General features: G+C 49.3%; 1 protein-coding gene and 1 non-coding gene across 2 annotated transcripts; one reads left to right on the top strand and one right to left on the bottom strand.

Annotated features, from left to right (window-relative positions):
- Positions 1–8,726: 8,726 nt before the first annotated feature.
- NRN1 (neuritin 1) lies at positions 8,727–16,881 on the bottom strand. Its single transcript, XM_049655090.1, has 3 exons — positions 16,638–16,881; positions 12,379–12,523; positions 8,727–9,121 (listed from the first exon to the last, which is right to left on the bottom strand). Exons 1-3 carry the CDS (start codon positions 16,690–16,692, stop codon positions 8,893–8,895), a joined length of 429 nt encoding a protein of 142 aa, XP_049511047.1. The 5' UTR covers positions 16,693–16,881; the 3' UTR covers positions 8,727–8,892.
- Positions 16,882–21,058: 4,177 nt separating this feature from the next.
- Positions 21,059–21,221, top strand: LOC125908503 (U1 spliceosomal RNA). The gene has a single exon (XR_007453387.1). It is a non-coding gene; the product is annotated as a U1 spliceosomal RNA (small nuclear RNA).
- The last annotated feature ends 2,707 nt before the right edge of the window (positions 21,222–23,928 follow it).

Genomic DNA, 23,928 nt, shown 5'->3' with positions numbered 1-23,928 from the left:
AGCTTGCTGGAGAAATGAGTCAGTGGAAGGTAGAATGGACAAGGGAAGAGGGTTATCTTTCAAGCTATAAGAGCCCTGAGTGTATTTGTAAGCTGAGGGGATGGAAGGCTTGAATGATGAAACACAAGATAACAATGACAATATAGTAGATGAGAGGCAAGATCCAAGAGCAAAACAGAGGGAATAAGGTCAAGGCTGCAGGCGCAGTGTGTGTGTGTGTGTGTGTGTGTGTGTGTATCTTAGGGAGAATATATGAAATAGAGAGTATGTAATTATGAGTATCTATATAAGTGGGTATGCATTCATTCAGAAAGAGGAAAAATATACAAAAATCCCATATACAAAACAATTGAGGAAATCCACCCCTCCCTCATTCTGTTCAGAAGAGGAGAAAACAGTGTAAGATGAGGGGCAGAAGAATGGTTACACAGGAAAATACACTGCCAACTGGCTGCTCTGTAAAAGGTGGTAGGTGTGCAGGATACAACATGATAGCCCCATGTACTGAGCAGATATAAAGACTCCAGACTGTCACAGCTCTGGACTTGGTGTTGATGGGCGTGCCTCTGACACGCTCTGATCTTTATCCCCTTCAAAGTTGCCTGTTTTGAAGACTTTGTGTTTGGCCGGAGTTAAATGAACCACTTTGCTTGGCCATGTTTCAGGCAAAAGCCTGAGGAGGTGACTGAAGAACATAAGGGTCCCAGAGGCATTTTTCACAGTGACTCCCCAGTCATCAGAAGACCCCTCTGAGAAAATGGCAAGACAGAAGTCGGACCAGGCACAGGAATCTGTGGCAGCTCAGTCCTTCAGTCGGGCTAAAGCTAATTATCCCTGCTTGCCCTCCCCTGCTCCGCTAGTCGGCTTGCTCAGTCTTGCTTTTGTCTTAATCAGGAAGAGAGACTCCTACAGTGGTGTCTTAATGTAAACAAAGCAATTTGTGACTTGATTAACCCAGATGGACAAGTGTGTCCTTTTCTCCCTTCATCTCTTTACCAGGTTTGGACTATTTTAAGAAGTTTCTCTCCATGTGGAAGGCAGTGCCCGCCTGTGGTTGATCTGGCTTTGCTTTTTCCTGTGTTTCTATTATCCACCTCCCTCCTATCACACCCATAGTGAGGGATTCATTCCAGACAATCCAAGGAGATTGAATCGACTTCCTTCTGTGCTCTGTTCAGGTAATGTACAAAGCCAGGAATGCCACCACCATTAAAAATCTACCTAACACATGATTTGTCCAGGTGATAAGTAAGGTTTGTAGTTAATATTAGCTGCTGTGATTTATCAAGAGAATAACTACCTGGTGGTACATTTCACAAACGTACCACCAAACCATCTATCAATGTGACGATGAACTTTTCATATCTGAGGAGGCCTGTGACTGATACAGAGCCAAGGAACTTGCCTGCATGTCTATTAAATTGCTGGAGGTCAAGGAAGCAAGTAAGAGGCTCTGGCAGGTAAAAGCACAAAATGGGGGAGAAAATAATAAAAAATGTTTTATGCCAAAGCATCAGAAAACATCAACATAAATTTTTTGTTGTTTGTCCTTTGAAATTCATTCCCCAATGTCTTCTCTCTCTCATATATTTTTGCCCTAGGCTGAATTGAAGCTCTCATCCCCTCCCCATCCCACCTCCTCTGGAAAACCCCGTTCAGACAAAGAAGGTTCCCTGAGGAGATCCCAGCAAACATACATCCTAAACACTCAGGCTCTCTGGATATATGTAAATGTATAATCTAATCGGTTTGATGCAAATTAGGATTTGTATTATTTCTCTATTCACAACTGTAATAGATTACCACACACTTGGTGGCTTCAACAATGCAAATTTGTTTTCTTACAGTTAGTTCTATAGGTCAGAAGTCTGACACAAGTTTCACTGGGCTGAAATCACTGGGCTGCGTTCCTTCCTGGAGACTAGGGAAGAATCATATTCTTGTCTTTTCTAGCTTCTAGAGACTACTGGAATTCTTTGGCTTTTGGGCCCTTTCTTCCCATCAAAGCCAACAATGGTGAGTCCAGTCCTCCCAGCACCCCCTTACTCTGACCTCTTCCACTTTTAAGGATCTCTGTGATTACACTGGGACCCTAGGGGGATCCAGGATAATCTCCTGGATTATTTTATTAAACTCAGCGCATTAGCCACCTATTTCCACCTGCAGCCTTATTACTTCCCCTTTGCCATGTAAATAACACATGTTCAGTTTCCCAGGATTAGGACAAAGCATCTTCAGAAAGCGATTATTCTGTCACAGGATTTAAGTTTTGTGGTTGTTGTTTTTAAACTTGTGCCCTCTCTCCCTCTCTCTCTCTCTCTCTCTCTCTCTCTCTGGCTCAAAATAGTAACAAATAGGCAAAGTGAAGTCTTAAAATAGGTTTCCGAAACAGATTACTACTCAAATTTTCATCCGGTCTCTTAACTACCTGCTGATTCCTGGCAAGTTACTAACCTCTTTTCTAAACCTGTTTCTCATCAGTAAAATAATACAATCTCCTACAGAAATGAATGCAGGAAGTGGGATAATGTTTGCAAAGCTTTAGCATAATGCTAAGCATGTACTATGCTTAATAAAAGTAAATTAATTTTTTTTAAGTTTGGCCAGGATGTGGGCAGAGAAGGGACAGTGAGGTCTCTGTACACCGTATCCCTACTGATGGTTCAGTCCTCCCCCCACTGGCTCCAAGTTGGTCCCTCTGTGGAAGCCTCTCCATCTCACTGGGTAGGGAAAAGAAAAGTTCAGCTGTCATCTTTGCTGTCCTTCCTGAGGTCTGCAATTTTCTTTTGCTGCCTTTTCCTTCACCCAACTTTCCACTGCAGTTGGAGGTTTGAAGACTGGGTACTGACCCATAGAGCCGGTTTGACCCGGAGAATAGCTCCTGCTGTAAATGGCAGGAGCTGTGGGGGAGGGGAAGGATCCAGTGCTGAGCTCAACCTCTGCCGGCCCACATTCACTTGCTGAACCTGCTCGAAGCACCTTTGCCCTCAGTTCCCCAGGCCTGTGGGTTAGATTAGCAGGAGAGAGTCATAATTTTCCAGGAGTAATTACACCTGACTTTGCATGAAAGTCACTACTTGCAGGGCAACATGGCTACCCTGGGGGTACTCCAAGTCTGGCTGCCTTTCTGGCCAGAGCTCTGGAGATTATCAGGGCCCCAGAGGGGCCCAGGCAACCCAATGCGTGTGCCTAGAAAGGCTGGCCTTCCAGAAAGCCACTAGGTTACCTACCGTGTTGACAAAACCAAAAATGTTTTAACATACAGTATTAATGACGATGGCAAATATGCACTCTACACAGTTTGGGAAGATAATCCAACAGCGGTTTTTTTTTTCCCAAATGAAAAAAAAAATATATATATATATATAATAAAAAATAAACACACATACATATCTTTTTGCCCAGCAATCCAACTTTGGCAGAATCTATTCTATAGAAGAAACAAAATACTAGTACATAACATTGTTTGAACAAGAATACTTATAACAATATTTGTAGGACAACAAAAAACTGGGAAAACTTAAATGTCCACCAATAGGCAGAGAATTAAATAAACTGTGGTATGGCCATCTAAGAAATATTGTGTAACTATTTAAAAGCAGGAGTTGTTTGTTTAATTATTGATCTTAAAGGATTTGGTATAAGAATACTATATATCATAATTTTGCCCAAATGAAAAAAAAAAAAACCCCTCTACCTTCTGTATGGGTTCATGTCAATATGTTTTCAGATCATGGAGAAAAGTATGAAAGGATACACATCAGTCTGTTAACAGTGCAGGTGGGTTCATTTGTTTTGTTCTATGTATCAATGTATTGCTTTGATGATTACAATAAATTCTTTATGTTTTAATTTGGAAAGAGGAATTTAATATAAATATTAATTTATAATAAATTAACATAATATAAATGGCAGCAGAGAAGATGGAGAATGGAAGTTGCTGAGAAATCTCCAAGGTGAATCTGGCCAGTTCTGGGAAAACCTAGGGATTCCACATTGGGGAATGAAAGCCCCAGCTGGAGGGGTGTGGCTGTAGGGTCTGGGGGCACAGTCAATGCGGAGCAGCTGACTAATTCAAGGAGCTTATCTACAGCATCCTCTGAGAAGGCCAGTTGGTGGGGTGGAGTGCTAAGTAGCCTGCAGCAAGAAGAGTTTAAGCTGCTAGACTATGAAGGAAAACTTCCCCAAGGTATTACAGGTCATAATGAGGTTTTCTACTAGAGGTTATTTTTGAAGAATTCAGCGAGACTCACTGAATTAAGCTGGCATAGAGGCGGGAAGAAACAAAAATAATAGCTAGTAAGAGGCATGTAGTGGAAAAACGCTTTACCTATGTTATTCCATTTGATACAAAATGCAACCCAAAGAGGTAGGTAGGATTATCCCCATTTTACAGAGGAGGAAAACAGAGGGGTGATAGAGGAGTTAAGTAACCCACCCACAGTTATGCAGCTGGTAAACAGGTATTTTGGCTCCTTAGTCCTCACTCTAAAGGCCATGTTCTTCCAGGAGGAGAATCTGGATGGAAACATTAACCTCCTCCTCACCCCATGAGGCACAACTGGGGAGACTGCCAGAGCCCAGGCTGGGCAGGGCTGGGCTGGGTTTTTTTATTCTAGCATTGGGGTTTTCAGCTGAGGTTGCCTGGCCCCAACATCAAGGAAGTGTCCCTAGGAGATGCTGTTCTTCTCCTTGGGGGAGAGGGGACAGAATATAGCATTACAAAGTTCCCTGATGACCTGTCTTGCAGTGACTTGAGGGGGCAGGGCTTGCCACAGATGAACCCTGGGTCTTGCTCCAGCCACACAGCTGGCATCCTCACTGCCCTCCCCCCCCCCCCCCCCCGCCACTTTATTTTCACAGTAGAAACAAGGGACAAGGGAAGCTTTGGAGCAGTGAGAACATTTCCTCTGGTCCTATGGGACCAGGCAGTAGACTGTTCCAGAGAGTGGACGCCTCCAGGACCACCCTCACCCAGCCTGGAGCTGCCAAGGGTTCAGAGCCTTATGTGTGCGGGGGAGCAGGAGAAGGAGAGAATGGTTGGAGACCTTCCCAGAAGCAGCTCTGCCCTATCTGAAGGAGTTTCAGGAAGGCGGAGAGGGGATAGGCTTCACCTCTTCTCAGCGGTCTGATTTCCCCAGGGTGTGCTCTGGTATGCGGAGGTGGGGGCTGCTGGTGCTCCAGCCCCACAGACACCTCTCTCAGGCCTGCCCAGACCCCAGGCTCCTTGATGACTGTGGCCCTAGCCCTTGAGGCTCCAGCTGGCGTGAAAGCATCTCTGGGGTCACAGAAAGAGAATCTGCATGGTGGTCCTTGCGGGCGTTTGCTTCTCTGAGAGTCCTGAATGAAAATCAGTCCCAATTTCTTCTCTATCCTCCACCCTTCCTCTGAAACTCAACTATCTCCAGCTTAAAGTTTCTTCATCATCTCCTGTGTTTAAGATGATCGTCCCTCTCCCCTCCGCTGACTATTTCTGGACGTTTTCCCAGTTTTCTCTGAGCCCCCTTTTTCAGGTCCTTGTTCCCTCTAACTCCCCTTCCCAAGGGCTCTGGAGCTGACCTCTCTGACATTTTCACGAGGAAAACCAAACGTTACACTCAAGTGAACTGCTGTGACTTGAATCTACTTGGGCAGGCAGTGGAGTGAAAGAGGGAGCTTCTGCAAGCCCAACAAGTTCTCAAAGGCTCAGAGCCAGCGCTGGTGGGCCACGTGGCAATGGGCTGTGCAAGAGCTGGAGATGCTGCTGGGTGAGGTGGAGGTTGGTCTGACAATCTCCTTGGTGCCGGAAACCCACCCGGTCCCCCGCCCCCATCTGGGCAAGGAGTGCGGGCACCCTGGTTAATATCTCCCCGAGCTGCGAACAGGGCTTACTGCGTTGCTGCTTAAAAACAACATCAGCTAACATACAGAGATGTCATCATGATTAAACAGCAAATTATAGTCGAAGACGGCGCGATAATAATCTAAACAATCACCACAACAAGAAGAAATGTTCTCTAACGAGTCAGATGCGGCAGCTTGTTTCCGAGACTCGCGGCCCTGCGTTCCTGCGGCTTCTTCCAAGCGCACGTGCTCGTAGTGCCCGGCCCAGGACAGGGCGGAGGAGCCCCCGACACGGCACCGAGCTTTCTCGAGGCACCTCCAGGACAATCAGGGGCAGGGCGGAGTGGGGGCCTGGAAGGACGTGGCGGTGCGGAGCCCTCTCTCTAGGGAGGCAGTTGGAGCCGCAGGAGGACGGGGTTCCTTGGAGAGAATCTTGTTGGAAGAGCTAGCGAGCCTCGTTCCCAATCCTCCCCGCCCCGTCGCGTCTGTCCCCTCCCTCAGCCTCGCCTCCTCCCCGATCTCGAAGGAGACTGCTGTCTAGGTGGGACAGCCTCGCTGCTAGGGGAGGGGCATCCTCCGTGTGTCGCAGGAGTCTCCCTCCCCGCAAAGCCTGGGGAGCACGGTGCGTGCGTTTCCCTTGCCCAGTGGTGTGCACGGGTTCGCCCCCTGTTTTCCTTGGGAAAGTTACCAATAGGAGGCGGCGAGCTCTCCAGGCAAAAACGACAGGAGAAGACCCTCCCTCTTTCTCCACTTCTCCTCCCCCTCATTAAATAGATTCGTATTTAAAATAGGCAGAGACATTTTAATCTGAATTCCAGGGATTGAGCTCGGGTTAGCATCATCCTACTTATACTTGGGCCGAAAATAACCACTGAAACGAAATGATCAAAACCAAACGCTATTTTCCAAAACAACCGCCGTTCCCTGTGGGTGACCACTCTGCGCAGGCAACGAGGATCTCCTTTGCTTTTGGCTGAGAACCGGGGATTCACGGAGGCGGGGCTGGGTAGGGGGTGGCGGGTGAAATTATTCCCAGGAGTGGCCGGGCGCGGCGCGTGCGTGAACTGGCCGCGGTAATATATGCTGCCATTAAGAATCCGGGCAGCTTCAAGCGCTCGGGGCTCCGGGACGCATGTGTTGCTGGAATTCAATCCGTGGGGGGAATGCAGATTGGGCTGCGACCTACTGGGTTTGATTTATGAACTGTTACTCTAGCGATTGTTTACACATTGCATTTCAGAGCCCCCGCGCACCCTCCGGGCGGCGGCCGCTCGCTCCGCTGAAGCGGGAACCCGCCGCAGCCTCCAAGGCCTCCCTCCACCAGCCCTCCACCCCCCACCCTGGGGGGAGGAGGCCCGCAGCTCCCTCCCACCTTCACCTTCTCCTAGAAATCATATTTCGATTTCCTTGAACCCAGAGGCGGCGAACATTCGTTTCTGTCGCTCCCCCCGCCCCCCCCCCCCCAGGCCTGCTCCAGTTTCCGAGGCCTTGGACCCCGGTCTCCTCTGCTCGTGTTTACTCTCGAATGTTTACTTCTCCGTAAGGCCATGCGGGGCCTATAAATAGGAGAGGTGGAAGCAGCTCGCCTGCCGGATCAATAGGGCCCCGTCTCCTCGCCATTTCAGCTGAGCTGTCTTATTAATTATGAAAGGATTCACCTGCTCCCTGCCAGGGACCACAGCCTCTGGGCCCCTCTGCTGGAGCCCTTAATGGCGGTTCGTTCAAGCTGCCTCAGGCCACCGCAGAGGAAAAGGCGAATCGTGGTTAGGGCTCGGCCTGCCGGGATGGTGGTTAGGGCTCCGACCCGCCTGGGGCGGGGTCTGCGTGTGTCCTCTCTCGCGCAAGCCCAGTTCCCCCTAAACCTCACCTAGAAAACATCTCTGCTTTTCACTTATCAAAAATACAACTGCCTCCTTCTCTTCTTTCAGTAAACAGAATTTCGGAAAAGTGACAAAGTGACCTAGTTGAGGAGGGTCTGCCTGAAGGTGGTAGGTTACCAACTGGCTTGTGAACAGGTGCATTTATCATCTGGCATCCCGTGTCCCTACAGGGAATCCCGAGAACTGGACCAAGAAAGCAGGCTTGGGGCAGGAAACAAACGACACCCCCGTTTCAAACAATAACTTTTATTTTATACTTCTCTATACTTTGTAGCAAATCTTTTTTTTTGCTGAATTTAATTTATAATAAACTTTTTAAATTACATCTCTCTCTTTTTTTTTAAAATCAAGGCTCTTTTATGTCAAAATCTTTTTTAACTATATTTTAGATTAACATTTAACATCCCCCCCTGTGATCTATACCGTTGGATATTCAGGTATTACCGTATGTGTAACAGCTAAAACGAGAGGGAAAATAAAGGCAGTGGACTTGGAAAGATGCATCAACAACACCAGGTAAAGCTTAACCTCTCAGTGACTTTAGCAACGATTCTTCTGGCAGCCTTTACCTATACCCCCGAGATTTCCTCAATCCTTTCCCTCTCTCCCTCCTATCCTTAAAACACAAAGTCAACGATCTGTCCTTTCACTTTCCTCGAGGAGAAATGTGCAGTGGAAATGATCAAAACAAGATACTGTGGAAGAAAGACGTGAGCGTGAGTTATTCACCATATGCCTTCCTCGCGGACATCTCTCTTGAATTCATTCCCCTGGCCTTCTCCTCTCCTCTCTTTGCTATTAGGAGGAGCCCATCATTTGTCATGTATTAACATGATTAATATAGTAGGTGGCCCAGGGCCGTTCCTGAGATTCTTGTGCCAAAAAAATAAAAATTAAAAAAGAAATGGGTGGTTTTGCCGTTTTCCTTATTTTTGTGTGAAGACGGACTAAAGCTGAGGTCCGGTTTTGGCTGTGCTTGCTTGCTCACTGATTGGTAACATTTGGCAAATAAAACACAAGAAATCGAACGAAATCAAAAGGAGAATCGGAATTTCCCACAATCCTATATGAGTGTTTTCAGCATCACAGAGAATCACAACGTCCCCAAAGAACGAATGGATCTTCCTCTCGATTTCCGGGAGCATGGAGTGAGTGTGGGTGGGCGCGCGGGGGGGAGCCGGCCCCGCGCTCAGAAGGAAAGCCAAGTCGCTAAAGCTGCCGAGAGAGACACCAGAAGCACTGGGAGCGCCGGGAGCAGGGACCCCGCCGCCCCGTTGCCGCTGCCGCAGAGTTCGAATAAGCTGCCTTGGATGTTGAGGTTTTTGGATTCTTTTCTCAGTTTATCCCACATATCTTTCGCCCCTTCCTGGCAATCCGTAAGGGCTGTGACCGTGCAGCTGTGGAAATCCTCCCAGTATCTGGCGAGGAACAGAACAAAACGGAAGAAGCAGGTTGACTTTGGGCTCGAGGAGGACCCGGGCCTGCGCCCCTGTGCCCCTGCGCCTCCCGGGTCGCGGCCTCGCAAACCTCCCGGGGACGCCCTCCCCCCCCGCCCCCCACGCCACCTCTTCTCCACCATCCCGGCGCCTGAGTCGGGCCAGGCGGGCCCTCGCCAGACCTCGGCCCACCCAGGAAGCCGCCGTCCAAGGACAGAGGCCGCCCCCTTCGGCGTCTGGTTTCCCTTTCCCGCTCCCTGGCAGGGACCCGGCAGCCGGGAGCCGGGCCGCACCGGCTGCGCCGCGCTGGCACCTCGGCCTGCTCAAACAGATTGCTCGTCCTCCTCGGGGAAAGCTAGGAAAACAGTGCTAAGCCTTGCAAGCTGCCGCCCATTAATGCCTCTTAGCTTGCAAGATGGGTTACTTGCTCTGAACACGGCCCTCCCCTCTTGGCTTCTCACTTTCTCCTCCCCCTCGTCCCTTCTGTGTCCCTCCTCCCCCCACTCGCTGCGGTACTCTCTCGCCTTCGCCCGCACTCTCCCTCCTCCCTTCCTTTTGTTTCCCGTTCTCCGATTTTCCCATCCTTTCTTCTTCCCTTCTTTGTCTTCCTCCTTTTCCCTCCCCTCGGTTTTCCTCTGTTCAGTTCCTCACTTCCTCTTCCTCCGCCTCTTCCCCTTCCTCTTCGGCCCTCCGTGGCCCCTGGCCTTGCTCTCCACAGTCCCCCGGCTCTGATTCGGTCCGGAGACGCCTGCCTGCCTCTCCCCTCCCCGGGTCGGTGAGTGTCAGTGCCCTAGGGCCAGCTCCGTAGCCACCTTCTGCTTTCGCAAATCCCGGAGCGCCCGGCCTGGGTGCTCTGTCCCTCCTCTTCTCCCCCTCCGCAGTCTTTCATAGGCTTGGAACCCCACGAAGCCCCCTCCCCACGGTCTGCCGGTGTAGTCACAGCCCCCCAGGCCGGGACTCCGGTGCCGCCGCGGTGCCCACCGCTGCCAGCCTTCTTGGGACCCCGCTCCCTGTCCTCGCTCCCCGCCTCTTCCCGGAGCCCCGCGCCTTCTTCCTCAGCCGCTTCCTCCTCCTCGGCTGAGCTCCTAGCCCCGCCCCCACAACCTTCAACCAACCTGTCCTTTTTTATTGTCCCCCTTTCTTCTGAAAACCCAAAATAGATCCCTAGACTAAATATAATTCCAACCCGTGATCGATTCCTGGGGCGTTGTCTCCTTTCGGTGCTCGGTCGATCTGTGCGTCTCGGTAACCCCGGGCTGGCTCCCACTTAGCCCGGGCCTTTAGTGCCAGGTCACTAGCGACTGCCCTCCACGCAATTTGGTTGTATTTTCTCCTATCTCTCCCTTCTGCTCGCTAGCCTGGACTGTAAGTACATTGAAGGCAAGCACCATGTTTGATTTATCCGTGTTTCCACTCCCACCCCATCCCCTGGCTAATAGAAAAGATATAAATGCTTGTTGGATTGCCTTGAGCTCTGGCTGTTTTGTAATGACCTTTATGAGTCTCTAATTTATGAGGACTGCGGATCCTGAACCACAGGGCTTCCAGGTGCCTCAATTCGTAATAAATAGCAAGATTTAGAGAAACTAAGAGGAGCAGGGACAGCTCTCTGCTGTAATTGCGCGTCCCAAAGGATATCTAAATCTCTCCTTTTTTATGCATGCCCAGATGAGGACAGGACCCTCTTGGAAGAAGACTATGGTGGAAAGTGGCTGATGTCCACATGCAACTGAGAGGGGGTGGGCTTCAGCAGAGTGTTGAGCAACCAGTGCCACTAAAGAAGTGAGCCCAGACCGCAGCAGGGGTCCCCCTCACTTCGATTCTCTGGGACCAAGCCCTGCTAAAAAATTAAAATAACTTGGAATAACCAAATTCTGGCAAATAATGGAACATTGGGGAGCTGATCTATATTTAACCTTTCATCCAGCTTTATAGATATACTCTTACCTATCATCAGACATTCGGGATTAAAGTAGGTGGGCATGCAACCCAGATCCCGCCTTTTGTCCTTTTCTGGTAGGAAAGTACCAGCCACCGAACTGCTGTGACTGTTGGAGGACACCAGGGTATTTAGGAAAGTGTGTGGCAAAATTGACCCCCATTTAAGTGCTCATAATTTAAACAAATAAACACCCCCCTCCCCAGGAATTAGAGAGAGGACAAGGACTTCACAGTATAAAAAAGGTGGTGCAGAAAATGGTTTCTCCAACCTACAGGGAACAGGGAACACCTCTTGTCTTGGCATTTTTTTGGAAGGGTCATTAATGGGCAAGGGGTGGGAGTTACAGCTCTTTCTGAAAAATAAAGTAAAATAAGTGTGTGTGTGTGTGTGTGTGTGTGTGTGTGTGTGTGTGTGTTGCAGAGGATGGAGGTACTTCAAGGTCTGCAGCAGCTAAAATGTTGCTGGTCTACCACAGCCGGGCTCTCTACTAGTTACTTCCTTTGCCAGTGGGAGCTGTACTTTCCAGTCAAGCTCTGGGAAAAGTCACCCACCCTACCTGACTGTGAACTGGTTCCTAGCCCTTAGCTGCCCTGGCCTGGGGATACCGAGCAGATGCAGAGAGGAGGGGGTGGAGCAAGGAGGGTGGCTATCCTACACCTCTAATCTGCCACAGACTCGGCAGATATGGTCACTGGGTGCCCAGGACTTACTTTCTTTGGGCAAAATCATTGGCCCAAAACAAAATATCCCTTCAGTCTCTCTCTTAGAAAGAGGAAGAGGGACCCACGCTCCCTTGCCTACATCTCAATGTTCTTGCTGTGTATTGGAAGGGGGTTTCATCAGGGGAAATGGACCAAACAGGAGAGTGACTTTTCCTTTATGAAAACCTAGTATTTCCTAAAAAGCTCCTCAAACCAGAACCAAACGTTTTTCGGAGAGTCCAGCAGTCCACTCATGCAGGCAGAAAAAAGAACGATGAAGACTGCCTCAAAGTAGAGCGAGGAACAGCTAGCAGCTCTCCAGGCCCCTCCGGGTTCCAGTGCGCTGAGTGCGCGCGCCTCTGTGGGTGCCGGTGGAGCTGCGCAGGGCTGGGATTGGCCCCCGCGTGGGAGGATCATCCTCTGCCCATCTCAGGCCACAGGGTCCCCTTGGGTAGTGCAGATCCAGGCCAAGGTCTGAGGGCTAGCCCGCACGGATTAGCGCTGGCAGGGAATTCAGAGCTCAGGCGGGTAGGCCCTCTCCGACCTCAGCAGCGCCCCCCAGAATGGAAACCTAGCATGCCAAAGAGAACACTTACGTGCACACGGTCTTGATGTTCGTCTTGTCGTCCAGGCCCTGCGGGTAGTTGGCCATGCTGTCGCCCAGCTTGAGCAAACAGTCCGAAAAGCCCTTAAAGACCGCATCGCAGTTGCCCGCTGCTCTCACGGCCTGCACCAGGTACGCTGCGGGGAGGAGGGGACACCGGTCAGCAGCGCCGCGACCCTGCCCTACGGCCCCGCGGCCCACCAGCCCCGTCGAGCCGCCGCGTCCACTAGCTCCCAGCCTCGCGGGACGCCTGTGTTAAAGGTGAATGAAAGATGTGGCCCAAGAATGACTGACCCGCCCCCAACTAGTGTCGGGTGCCTACGGTCGGGTGGGTGAGCGTGTGCGGGAGGGGGAGTTGAGTCCATTCCTTTCCTGCAGCTCCCTCCAGCATCTCACTCTGCATCTATCTTTTTCTGTTTCCCTCGCCCCCTCTTCTCACCTCCCCCGTCTCTTTTATTTCTCCCTTTCTCCTCACTCCCTCCTTCGTTTCCCAACACTTCCCCAGCAAGTCCGTCCTGGCTCTCGAAGTGCAATCTTGCATTTCTGAGGTGACAGAGGGGGTCACGACAGCAGAGTGCGGGGGAGAGGAAGAGGTGGGCGAGGCGGCAATGCGTGGGGCCACGCCGCTGAACCCCAGGCCACGACGTGCGAGAAAGCCTCGGGCCCGCGCGCGGTGCTTGGTGGGTTCTCAGCAAACACTGCTGAATGAATAAATTAATAAAGTCTCTGGAACCCGGCAGCAGCCACCGAGGTGGATTGTTTCATTATAAAACAGATTGCCTACCGTGGAGTTTGTGTTCCGAGGGAGATCCTCGCAGGCACCCTCCCCACCCCACTGAGAGGGAGCAGCCTCGGTGTCCGGAGACAGGGCGGGGGTGACGAGTGGTCGGGACAGTCAGGACCCAGCAGAGTCACGGCTGTGTTTGCGCGGGTGACCCCGGGTTATCTCCTCGAAGGCCAAATCCGGGAGCCTCTGGTTGCGGCTGAGCTCCCCACACACCCGGAAAAACCGGCCACCACTCCCGCCCGCAGCGGGTGGGACCTTTTCTCTCCAGGCCCCAACTCTGAGGGGCACAGGTGGCAGTCGCCTGGGGCTCTGGGCCTCTAGCTCCCGGTTCCCTCCGGAGGGGCGGGAGCCGGGATAGCGGCTGGGACCGTGGGAGGAGGGGAGCGGGGAGGTAACCCAAGAGGCACCGAAGTCCTCGCTCCTGGCTTCGTGGCCGTCAAACCCCAAGGCGCCGGACTGCCGCTGCGAAGGCCATTTCTGTCCACCCCACGGCCAACAAATGGCTAAACGTTCGATGGCTCTTGGCCAAAAGCACGCCGGGGGCCAGGAGGGGCGCCAGTAGCGTTGATCCGCGCTGTTGGGGCTGGGGGAGCAGAGGGAAGGGGCGAATCTTAGAATCGAAATCGGCCTCCAGTACCCACGACCCTGAGCGCTCGCCCCCTTCCTGGGCAGTGTTCTGACCGCCACCGCTTGCGTAGGAATGTGTCCGGAGAGGATTTTATACCTCACTGCCCCCACCACCCTCAGCCGCTGGTCCCCGAGAGCTGGGCCAGACGCAGACCAGAGGAAGGTGACCGAACCTGCAGCAGCCTCCGAGAGTGCCCCGTCTGCAAATTGCAGCAGGAAGAGCGAGGCGGGCCTTGCGCTTTCTAATCCGGAACGGGAAGCGCCGGGGAAGGGAAGGGACTAAGGTTAACTTCGACCTCCGCTCGGGCAGAGACGTAAACCTTCATAAATCTCCTTCCCCCCACCTCCGAGAAATATTAAAAGGCCTTGCGACTGCAATATTTAATATAACACGGAGAGAGAATAAACGAATCTTTGTTCTGCTAGAATGCGGTCACAATGAAATGAACCCTACGCGTCCTCTTCTATAATGCATGCCACAAATGCTGCTTTGCAGCGTCGAAACGGAATAAAATCCAGTTCATCCTCCCCTCCCCCACCCAGCTCCCGTCTCTCCTTACCCTTTACCTCCACCCCCAAAACTCAGCGGCGAAAAAGTAGCCCCTAAGATGTACAGACAATATTTTAAAGGGGAATTGGGGCTCGCCTGGGGCGGGAAGCGCTCCTGTCACGTTATCTTTGCGGGCGCTGTGGAAGAGAAGACCCTCCCTCCACACCGCGCATGTGTGAGTGTGTGCGTGTGTAAAATAAGAAGTCGTGAAATTTTTTTTTTTTTTCAACTATGACTGCTTCGTCTCTAGTTCGCTGTGGGAGGACCGGGGCTTGCGCGCGGGACGCGTTTTGAGGCTTATGCATCTGAGCAGGTCATAGCCCGCGCGACCCTCGCTGTCCTTCCTGAACCCCGCTTCAGCGAGGCTCCGGAGGGCGACCCGGGCTCCTTCCCTGTCCTCTCCGATGTCCATGTCCTGTGCCTTTCCTATCCGTTCATTCATTCGTTCGACCTCTCATTCATTTCAAACTTCCTCCCGCGTGTCTTCATTTGTGCTCACCACCCTCTCCATCTCCCCGTCCCTTCCCAACCCCCACTTTTGTTGCCAAATGTCAATGACTTGGGATAGCTCCCAGCCATGAATTAAAGATCGAGGCTCTGGTGCGGGAAAGGGCAGACATTCGGGAACAAACATGCTCAATTTCAAATCCACAGCCAACAAATGGTCATTTTCCGGCCGAGGTTAATGTGTTCCAAGAGTATCCCGCAAGCACAAACGCTCTCTCTCTTTTTTTCTTTAACCCCTCCAAAGTAAGGTTATATCCCTCCAGGAAAACAACCCCAAACCTGCTCCCATGAAAATCCCTGTATCAAAAATAACCGCTGTCTCCTGCTCTCTAAAAATTTGCAGGCTAATTGCTAAATGTCACATTCACTTATTTCCAACATTTAAGGCATTTGCTGCAATTAGCATTTTTAATATTTATTTAATCTCTTTGCACTAATGTCAAAGATTCAAAAGAACCAGATTCAAAATATCAAGTCATTTCTTAAAGGAAAACGCCAACATCCTGCACATAGTCTAAAATCCCTGTAATGTTCATGCAACAAAATACACAAAATCATGTCAAATGCATAAAAACCCACTGCAGAGAATCCATTTTTAATATACAGATAACTCCAAACCCTGTTTCTTCCACATTTCTCACGAAGAAAAATGTACATTTTCTGTTGCCCCATTCCCTAAAGCACCCTCCCACCCAAATACTGCAAGGGTTTGTCTGTAAAGAATGCTACAGCCTGAAATGGTAGGAGGCAACAATTCCCTCAGTCTCCAGAAAACCCGTTTGAAGAGTTTCTATTTTTTCTCTTGTCCATTCTATTAATAATCTACTTCACTTTCACTTTTAGGTCAGGTTAATTAATGCTCCGACCTGCATCGAAGAAGTGGGTTTTCTAGTGCTGGCTTCCATCACGTCTTCCTCATTCTGGATGGAAAACGCGAACTTTTAAAAGCCCCAAACAGTATAACTACGACTCAACATTCCTTAACATAAAATGGGGACTAAATAAATCCGTAATAATTACCCCCAAACAAACAAGAATAAGAATCCCCCCATATGGCATATTGCAAACACTTCTTAACCCTTTCCTAGATATAAAATACAGATGCCTATGTGGAAAGGAACAGGCAAATATTCATAGAATATTATACCCACGTATATTTGGCTGAATTCAACCTCCTTAATGATAAGCCTATTAAAATATATGCTCTGGGGTTCCCTATCGTTCTCAATTTGCTCTCCAGCCGGGTCTGCGGTGCCCGGTGCAAACGCTGCAGCTAGGATATGGGGGGTAGGGGGGCGGGAGAATGACAAAGTTCTAAATGCAGCAGTCTGAGCCCCGAAATATCTTTGCTTTCTGCACATAAACTTTCCATTCTAGCTGCCTAGCCATCTTGTTCCTGCATTCACCTTTCGACCCTTCAAAATAATACCTTGCAGCATCGCAGGGGCCAATGCATTGCCCCAGAGCGCCTGAAACCTGCTTTAACCCGAGAAAGGGAAGCAAAAATGGACGTGCGCTTTGGGGGAAAAAAAGGGGGGAAACCCCCTTCTGAAAACGGCCAGCTGCATACATATCCTGGTGAACGTTTGGAGTGTCTGTCTCTCTCTCTCTCTCAAGAAAAACCAACCCGGGACGCCCGAGTCCCTAGGAGCCGCTGCCCCCACCCTTGGGGTTTGCCGGCTTCTCCGCACCCCCGGGCAGCCAGTAGGTCCCCTCGGCGCCTCGGGCCGGCCGGCTACCGCCTGCCGACAGCCGCAAGCCTGGCCGGGCGACCACTTACCTATTTGCACCGCGAGGATCAGTGAAATATATCTGCCGTTCAACTTAAGTCCCATCCTACGTTTAGTCAAACCATTTGCGACCGCAGACCTTTAAATAGTTAGTTTAGAGAACGCGGGGGAAAGCTGAAAAATAGGCATTGCCAACAAGTTCCAAGAGCGACGGAGACTTTATGCACGGGGAAGGCAGAGGGAGGAGAGAAAGAGAGGGAGCGAGGAAGAGAGAGAGAGAGAGAGAGAAAGAGAGAGAGAGGCTGAGAGAGAGAGGGGGAAGAGCTGGGAATGGTTCACTCCATTAGGAGGGGGCGGAGGAAGTACAGCCTCACGCCCACGAGCAGGCCTGACGTGGGGGATGACACGGAATGATTTTTTTTTTTTTTTAAATAAAGACACCTTGGTAGAGATCGCCATTTATAGTCATCAGAAACTGGAATTAATCAGATATCTCCAATTAATGTACAATCCAAACGAATTCTCGCCTCCTGGGGGTGACCACTTGTCCGTCCCCGCAGCCACCCCCGCCTCCTCGCGGTTCCTGGGGGCCCCCCCAACCCCGCCCCCTCCCGGCGCGGAACAGGGGCTCCCTCTCCCCTCCCTGCCTGGAGCCGGGGAGTCCTGGCGCGCCCACTCGATTGTTTCAACTTGTTCCCCCTCCTCCATCAGCTCAACTGAGAATCCAGCCCCCTATCCCTACGTTGTAGTGGGGTTTAAACGAGCGAGAATGGGAAAGGGAAAACAGCTAAAGCAGCTCTATTAATTCGACATCCCCCCCCCCCCCCCCCGGCTCAGCCTCCTGTCCCCTGCACTTGCCTACTCTCTTTCTCTCCAACCCAGCAGCTGAGCTCTGCGCGCAGCCTAGGGCGCGTGAGCACACACTCACGCACACACACGCGCACGCCAACGAGCCGAGCGCCCCCTTGCCCGCCTGCTCACACCGCACGGGAGCGCGCACACACACCCAGGCCCTGGGGGTTTAGTCTGCACACGTGGGGCCCCTGAAATCTCCACCAAGTGCCCTCGGTGAATCTCATCACTTCGGACGCCCCAGCCGGAGAGAGATGGGTTCACGAGACACAGCGACACCTGTTTTGGGGGACAGGAGAGCACGGAGAAACGAGCCTCTGCAAAGATGATTTTCTGATACTAGAGATTTTGCTAACTCAGTTTAGTTTCAAACTAAGAGCTTTAGGAAATTTCCTAGGCCATCGATAGTATGTGGGGTTCTTTCTGATCCTGATGCGCCTCTTGGGGTTATTTGTTGGGCCACACACACACACGTACACACACGCACACACGTACATCACGTACGCACACGCACTCCCGCATCCATATACACCTGCACTGTCTTTTGATGCTCGGGCACAAATCCTGTGTAGACGCAGCGTACTCTGCAACGAAGTGCTTCTGCAGCTGCGTCTGTGCTCAGTGCAAGGTGCTAACGACGACAGCTTGAGTTAAGAATGAAAAATAAACAGGGCTGTTTCCTTTCTAAAGGCCGTTAAGCTTTGGTTTCTTTCCCTTCTGCACGAAAAGATGACTAAATCCCAGTTTTTTAATTCAAAAGCTAAAGAAGGCATCGGCCAACTTTAAGTCCCCTAAGAAAGAACCCTCCCCCCCACACACACACACAAAAAGAAAACGCCCCCTGAAATCTTCCAAAATTACACGAGAAAATATCAAGATATTAAATAAGCAGTAGAAATGCAAACGGATTAAGGAGATATCAAATCGAATTTACTTCCTTCAGGCAGTGTGCCATCTGCGCTCCCATCTCCTGGTCCCCACACTCAGCCATTTGGAGAAGCAGAGTCAGAAAAAGGGGCAAAAAAAGAGGGGTGGGACATGCTGTGGAGAGTGAGGGGCTGAAGGGGAGCGCGGGGGTACTGGCTGCAGCACTTTGTGACGTGGTGCCTCTGCACAGGGCGCCCGAGTCCCCGCGTCCCGCGGGAGCCGCAGACTCAGAGGTGTGGGCACGGGCCCCGGCCCCGGGGGCGGAGCCACGTAGCTCCACCCGGTGACGTCACCAGACCGGTGGGTGGGGTGGCCGGGGGCCCGCCTTTCCAGCGTCCAGGGGCTGTTTGGCAGCCCCGGTGTTTCCTTTCCTGGTGCTCAGAGGCTCCTGGAAGGGCCGAAAGCGTAGGCGGGCAGAAGGCGGGGCGGGGGCCGGTGGCGAGAGTGGGGTGTCCCTCGGACCCGCCCCCGACGCCCTCCAATGGCAGGGCGGGAGGTTGGTCCGAGGGGCGGGGCCTCGGGGGAGTGGCAGCAGGCCCCGCCCACAGCTCCGCCCCGCCCCTCGGGGTCCCGCGCTTTGCCTGCCCAGTCGTCTGCTCTCCCGCCAGCCATGAGCGGTGGCGCCGGTGTCTCTCTTAGACTTTTGCAGAGACGCAGCTGGGGGCGATTTAAGATTTTTGCCCTTAACGTCCTTGCCTTCCTCCTGCTACCCACCCATCCCGGATCTTCCAAAACGTCGTTTTCTGAGGATGCCCTGGGATTTCCCCCATCCCAGCCTGGGGCTTTGGGGGTTGGGAGGAGGCAGCGCTAAAGGGCTGAATGAAGCAGAGTGAAGCGGGGTGCGGGAGAGCTGCAGCCCGCCGACCCGCGCGCGTGCGCACAGCCGCCCGCGCTGGGGCTCTGGGGCCGGCTCTCGGTGGTCTCTACCCCGCTGTGCGGCGCGGCGCTACCCCCGAGCCTCCGCTGGCCTTCCCCTCTCCGCTTTCCTCCCCTCGCGTCCTGGCCTCCCTCGCCCGCGTGGGTTGCTTTGAAAGTGAGGAAATGAGAGAGCAGAGTTAGTACTACAAAAGGTTGAAAGCAGATGCTAACGGTGTTTTTTGTTTGGGTTTTTAAGCGCTTTTAAAATTGCAGGTCGTTTTGCAGTTAGGACTCCGTGCAGGTTCCGTGGTTGCCAATGCAAGCTAACTGTTTGGGAACCTTGGAGGGCAATATCAGTAGTTGAAGGCGGCATGGGACAACATTTCTTCCTTTCTTTCTTTAATCCGATCAGTCCACCCCACATCGTATTAGAGGTGAAGGAGCAGCGAAGGAAAGCGGGGAAACCCAGGCCTTGTGTTGTGGGTATTGGCATGACCCCAACTGGTCCCTACGCTTCTCTAGGTGTCAGTTTTCCTGATCTGAAAAACGGACATAGGACGCGATCTCCAAGATGGTTTCGTCTTTGACTTTTGTGAACCGGAGATTTTCTCCCAACCGTTGATGGGGTTGGGAGTGGGGATGTGCACGCAAAGAACAAAGTCCATGCAAGTGTGCTTGCTGTAGGCCAGCTTCTGGCAAAGGGCATGTTTCCATTAGATAAGCAATTTTGTTTAAAGCTAAAGAAACAAATACGGTGAAGGATAGGGGAAAAAAGCCATTGGTGCTGTTTGGGTCTGCATATCACATTGAGCCAAAGGTACCCCTGAAAGTAGGTCTGCATAATTAAGACAAAAATATGCAAAACTTTTTATCCCTAAAACTGCCAGAAAGAGACCATGTCTAATTTTAAGCCTGGTTGGCATCGACTTCCTCCCTCAGTTCAAGTTTGCTGCCGCCCCAGCCTCAGCAAGTGGGCATGCATATGTTCCACACACACACACACACACACACACACACACACACACACACGAGCGCCTGGTGTGGGCCAGACCTGCGTTCTGTTTTTCCACATTGGCAACAGGGCAAAGCACTGAGCCAGTCCATCCCCCAACTCTCCACCAATCCAACATAAGTGGACTTTCCAGAAGCTGCCATTTCAAAAAACATCCCTTGGAAATTATCTGCAAGAGCAGTTGTCAGGGCCACTAGAAAATTCTACCTCTTTTTGGTCAGAAAGAATGCTTTGCTATATTAAAATGGATTGGTCTAGCAATACCTCTCTCTCATAAATGTAGTCTGTCATTTTTTATAACTTTGTTAAAAAGAAAACCGCAGCCCCAAGGTGGAATTACTAACCCCCAGGACAGCAAACCAAGACTTAATTGCAATTTTAACCTCTCTAGGAATGGAATTTTAAAGCAAATCAATCTGGAATTTTCTGGTCAGCAACAATTAGGTAATCTATCACTTGGACCCTCTCCATCCTTCCCTGCACTACACCACCAAAGGCAGAGGAGATAATCTGTGTGATAAAGCCCCTGCCCTTCTCCCCCAAAGGGAAGGGGAATTTGCCAGAAACAATCCTTTCTTTTCTTTTGCTAATAACTTCTTGTCCCACTCTCCCTCTAAAATCCTTCAATTTTATACAACTCCTCAGAGCTTCTCTAAACTAGCTAGATGGGATGTTACTTGATTCATGAATTGCTTAATAAAGCCAATTAGATCTTCAAATGTACTCAGTTGAATTTTGTTTTTTAACACCTTCAACTGAAACCTTTGATCAAAATATGAATGTAAAGTATAATAGCTCTTTTCTTTAAAATGAGAGCAACTAATACTTATCTGACCAGGGAGATAGCATGATCATGAAGGTGGTTTTCCCATGGCAAGGCTATCCATTGCACTCTGGATGTGCTGACCCCTGCGACTTCCCCAAATGTGGGAAACTCAACTGCATAATTTGTGGTAGTGGGGGACTGTGTTTGTGCTTTCCCCTGGGGGAAAAAAAAAGAGAGAAAATGAGAACTATACCATGTTTAAGTAATCGTATAAATTAGGAGGGGAATGATTTTTTTGTAGAGCTATGTAGGTAGGGGTTCCAATAAAAATCCGTTTTGGATCTCTCTTGGTATCTGGTACTTGGTAAGATGATTTTTCATTCTTTTTCTTTAAGTTTATTTATTTATTTTGAGAGAGAGAGAGGAGAGAACACCAGTAGGGGATGGGCAGAGAGAGAATCACAAGCAGGCCCTATGAGCCCAATATAGGGTTCTATCCCACTAACTGAGATCATGACCTGAGCCAAGATCAAGAGTTGGTCACTTAACTGACTGAGCCACCCAGGCACCCTGATATTTCACTCTGTAAGCACTGCTTCAAAATTAGTTTAAATTTCTGGGCTTTACAAATATGGTGACTGAAAAATTATTTATGCAGAAATTTGAATTCTGGGACCAAATACTGTGTTTGAAATACATCAATGTGATTAGCTTTCTATTTAAAACTAATATTTCAATAAAAGTTAACATTGTTATGGAATATATACACAGAACAATGCACACAAACCAAAGATGCCCAGGACATTGATTTATCACATAGTGGTTCCCACTCACATTGAAATAGTCAGGACAGACATGCCAACTAAATGCAACCTTTTTTTTGAGATAAGATCCTAAACCAAAAAGGCCAGAGAATTATTAGACAGTTAGCAAAATTTCATTGTGGTCTGTGAATTAGACATTAGTTTGTACCATTGTGGATTACCTAATTGTAGAGTTGCATGCTGATTATAAAGAAGGATGTCCTTGGTTTTTGTTTGGTTGGTTGTTGGTTTTGGGTTTTTTTCTTGAGTAAGGAGAGCATACACTGGAGTATTGAGGGGTAATGAGACATTATAGCTACAGCTTGTTTTCAAAACCTCAGAAAAGTAATGGCAATCATGGAGATAAATAAATAGCAATGGAGCAAACACAGTAAAATGTTAATAACTGGGGAATCTTTGGCTGAAGGGTTACTGGAGTTCTTGGACTGTTCTCTCAATTTTTCTTTAAGTCTGCAATTATTTCAAAATAATTATTTACAAAAAAATCTATTCCAGGTGAATTGAGGACTTAAATGTTGAATATAAAGCCTTAATATAGTAAGTGAAATATATAGACATTTTTAAACCTTAAATAAGCATAAAAAGCATGAACTGGAAAAGATTGATAAATTTGAGCATAATAAATGAAAAACTTCTTTTCTTAAAGTAACATCTTAAATAAAATAAAAGAATAAATTATAAACTGTCACAAAACATGAGTATCAAGAACTAAAGAACTCAAACCAAATTTTTAAAAGTGTGTTATGTACACGTACACACACACACATATACAATCCGTAAAATAAAAAAAAAATGGGCAAAATACATGAAGAGGTGTTTCATAGATGAGAAAGCATATGTGATTTATTCCAGGAATGCAAGCAAACTGGTTTAACATTTAAAAGTCTCAGTGTCTCCATGTCTTTCCAGTCCTGAGGGTTTTAAAGATTACAGGTTGATCTCACTGTGGTCAGTCTCATGTTTCTGATGACTACACCCACACCATATAATCACCATAGTACTACTTCAGAAACAAGTTGTGTTCTTCTCAATGCATCTCATTAGGAGTAACACACATTGACCCATTCTATCACAGTTGATGTTAATCTGGATTACCTGGTTGTGTTGGTGTCTGCCAGGTTTCTCTTCCTGAAATTCACCATTTCCATGTCTTCCTTTGTAAGTGATTAGTATTTTGTAGGGAAGTATTCTGAGACTAGGATGATTCCTAGTCCTCATCATACTTCCACACGACAGTCTTAGTATCCATTAGCCCTCCTGCCTAAATCATGCACCTCTAGGGTGGTTGGCAAATAGTGATTCTCTTTCTCATTTCTTCTAAATTTATTTGGCATTCTACTGTAAAAAAGAGCTTTCTTTTTTCCTTTCTTTCTTTCTTTCTTTCTTTCTTTCTTTCTTTCTTTCTTTCTTTCTTCTTTCCTTCCTTCCCTCCTTCCTTCCTTCCTTTAAATCAGTGTGCACTGATGGATCCCTATTTCTTTCGATGTGCTGTAATCCCTTCTTATTTTAGTGCCCAAATTGTTCCCTATTTAGCCGGTGGGAGGCATTTCAAGCTGATTTTTGTGTCTTTTCAGTGTATCCTAATGATATATTGAGAATTCTTACGTTCTGCCACAAAAAGGTATTCTGGGCTCGTCATGTCCTGACCTAGCCCTGGACTCAGTCATTTTTCCACAAGCTCTGCTTTTTTAAAAAAAAAATTTAAAACAAGATCTAGGCCTTGGTAGTGCTTGTTGTTGCTAGAGTGTGGTTGCTTCTAAGTTCCTCTGAGAAGATAGAAGTAAGGAATATGTGTGTGTACTTCTAGGTACACATACATACCACACACACACATTTCTATTTCTATATCTGTATAGTCTGTACAAACATATTCTATGACTATGATATAGAACTATGAATTTATATTGATACTTCCAATATCAGTCCAATACCCTTTCAATATGCAACTGAACTAATGTGGATTCATTCCCTGGTGAGCTACAGATAGACTACCCCAGGTGGGATTGTCACACAAAGGAAACTGTATTTATAATAAGTAGGAGATCACAGGGAATAACTTCCAAAGTCATGACTCCCCAGATGGGGTGGCCTGAGTAGGTTTC

Source organism: Panthera uncia (assembly GCF_023721935.1).
Source record: "Panthera uncia isolate 11264 chromosome B2 unlocalized genomic scaffold, Puncia_PCG_1.0 HiC_scaffold_25, whole genome shotgun sequence".
Classification (NCBI taxonomy): domain Eukaryota; kingdom Metazoa; phylum Chordata; class Mammalia; order Carnivora; family Felidae; genus Panthera; species Panthera uncia.
The sequence above is the reverse complement of the archived record's forward strand: the minus strand, read 5'-3'. Positions and strand labels throughout refer to the sequence as shown.

What these genes read in the sequence shown, in the direction of transcription:
- NRN1 (XM_049655090.1), bottom strand. Translation starts at nt 16,692, where the DNA reads ATGGGACTTAAGTTGAACGGCAGATATATTTCACTGATCCTCGCGGTG. An exon ending in GATCCTCGCGGTGCAAATAG is followed by an intron (nt 12,524 to 16,637) that starts GTAAGTGGTCGC and finishes TCCTCCCCGCAG; the next exon opens with CGTACCTGGTGCAGGCCGTG. An exon ending in AACATCAAGACCGTGTGCAC is followed by an intron (nt 9,122 to 12,378) that starts GTAAGTGTTCTC and finishes GTTCCTCGCCAG; the next exon opens with ATACTGGGAGGATTTCCACA.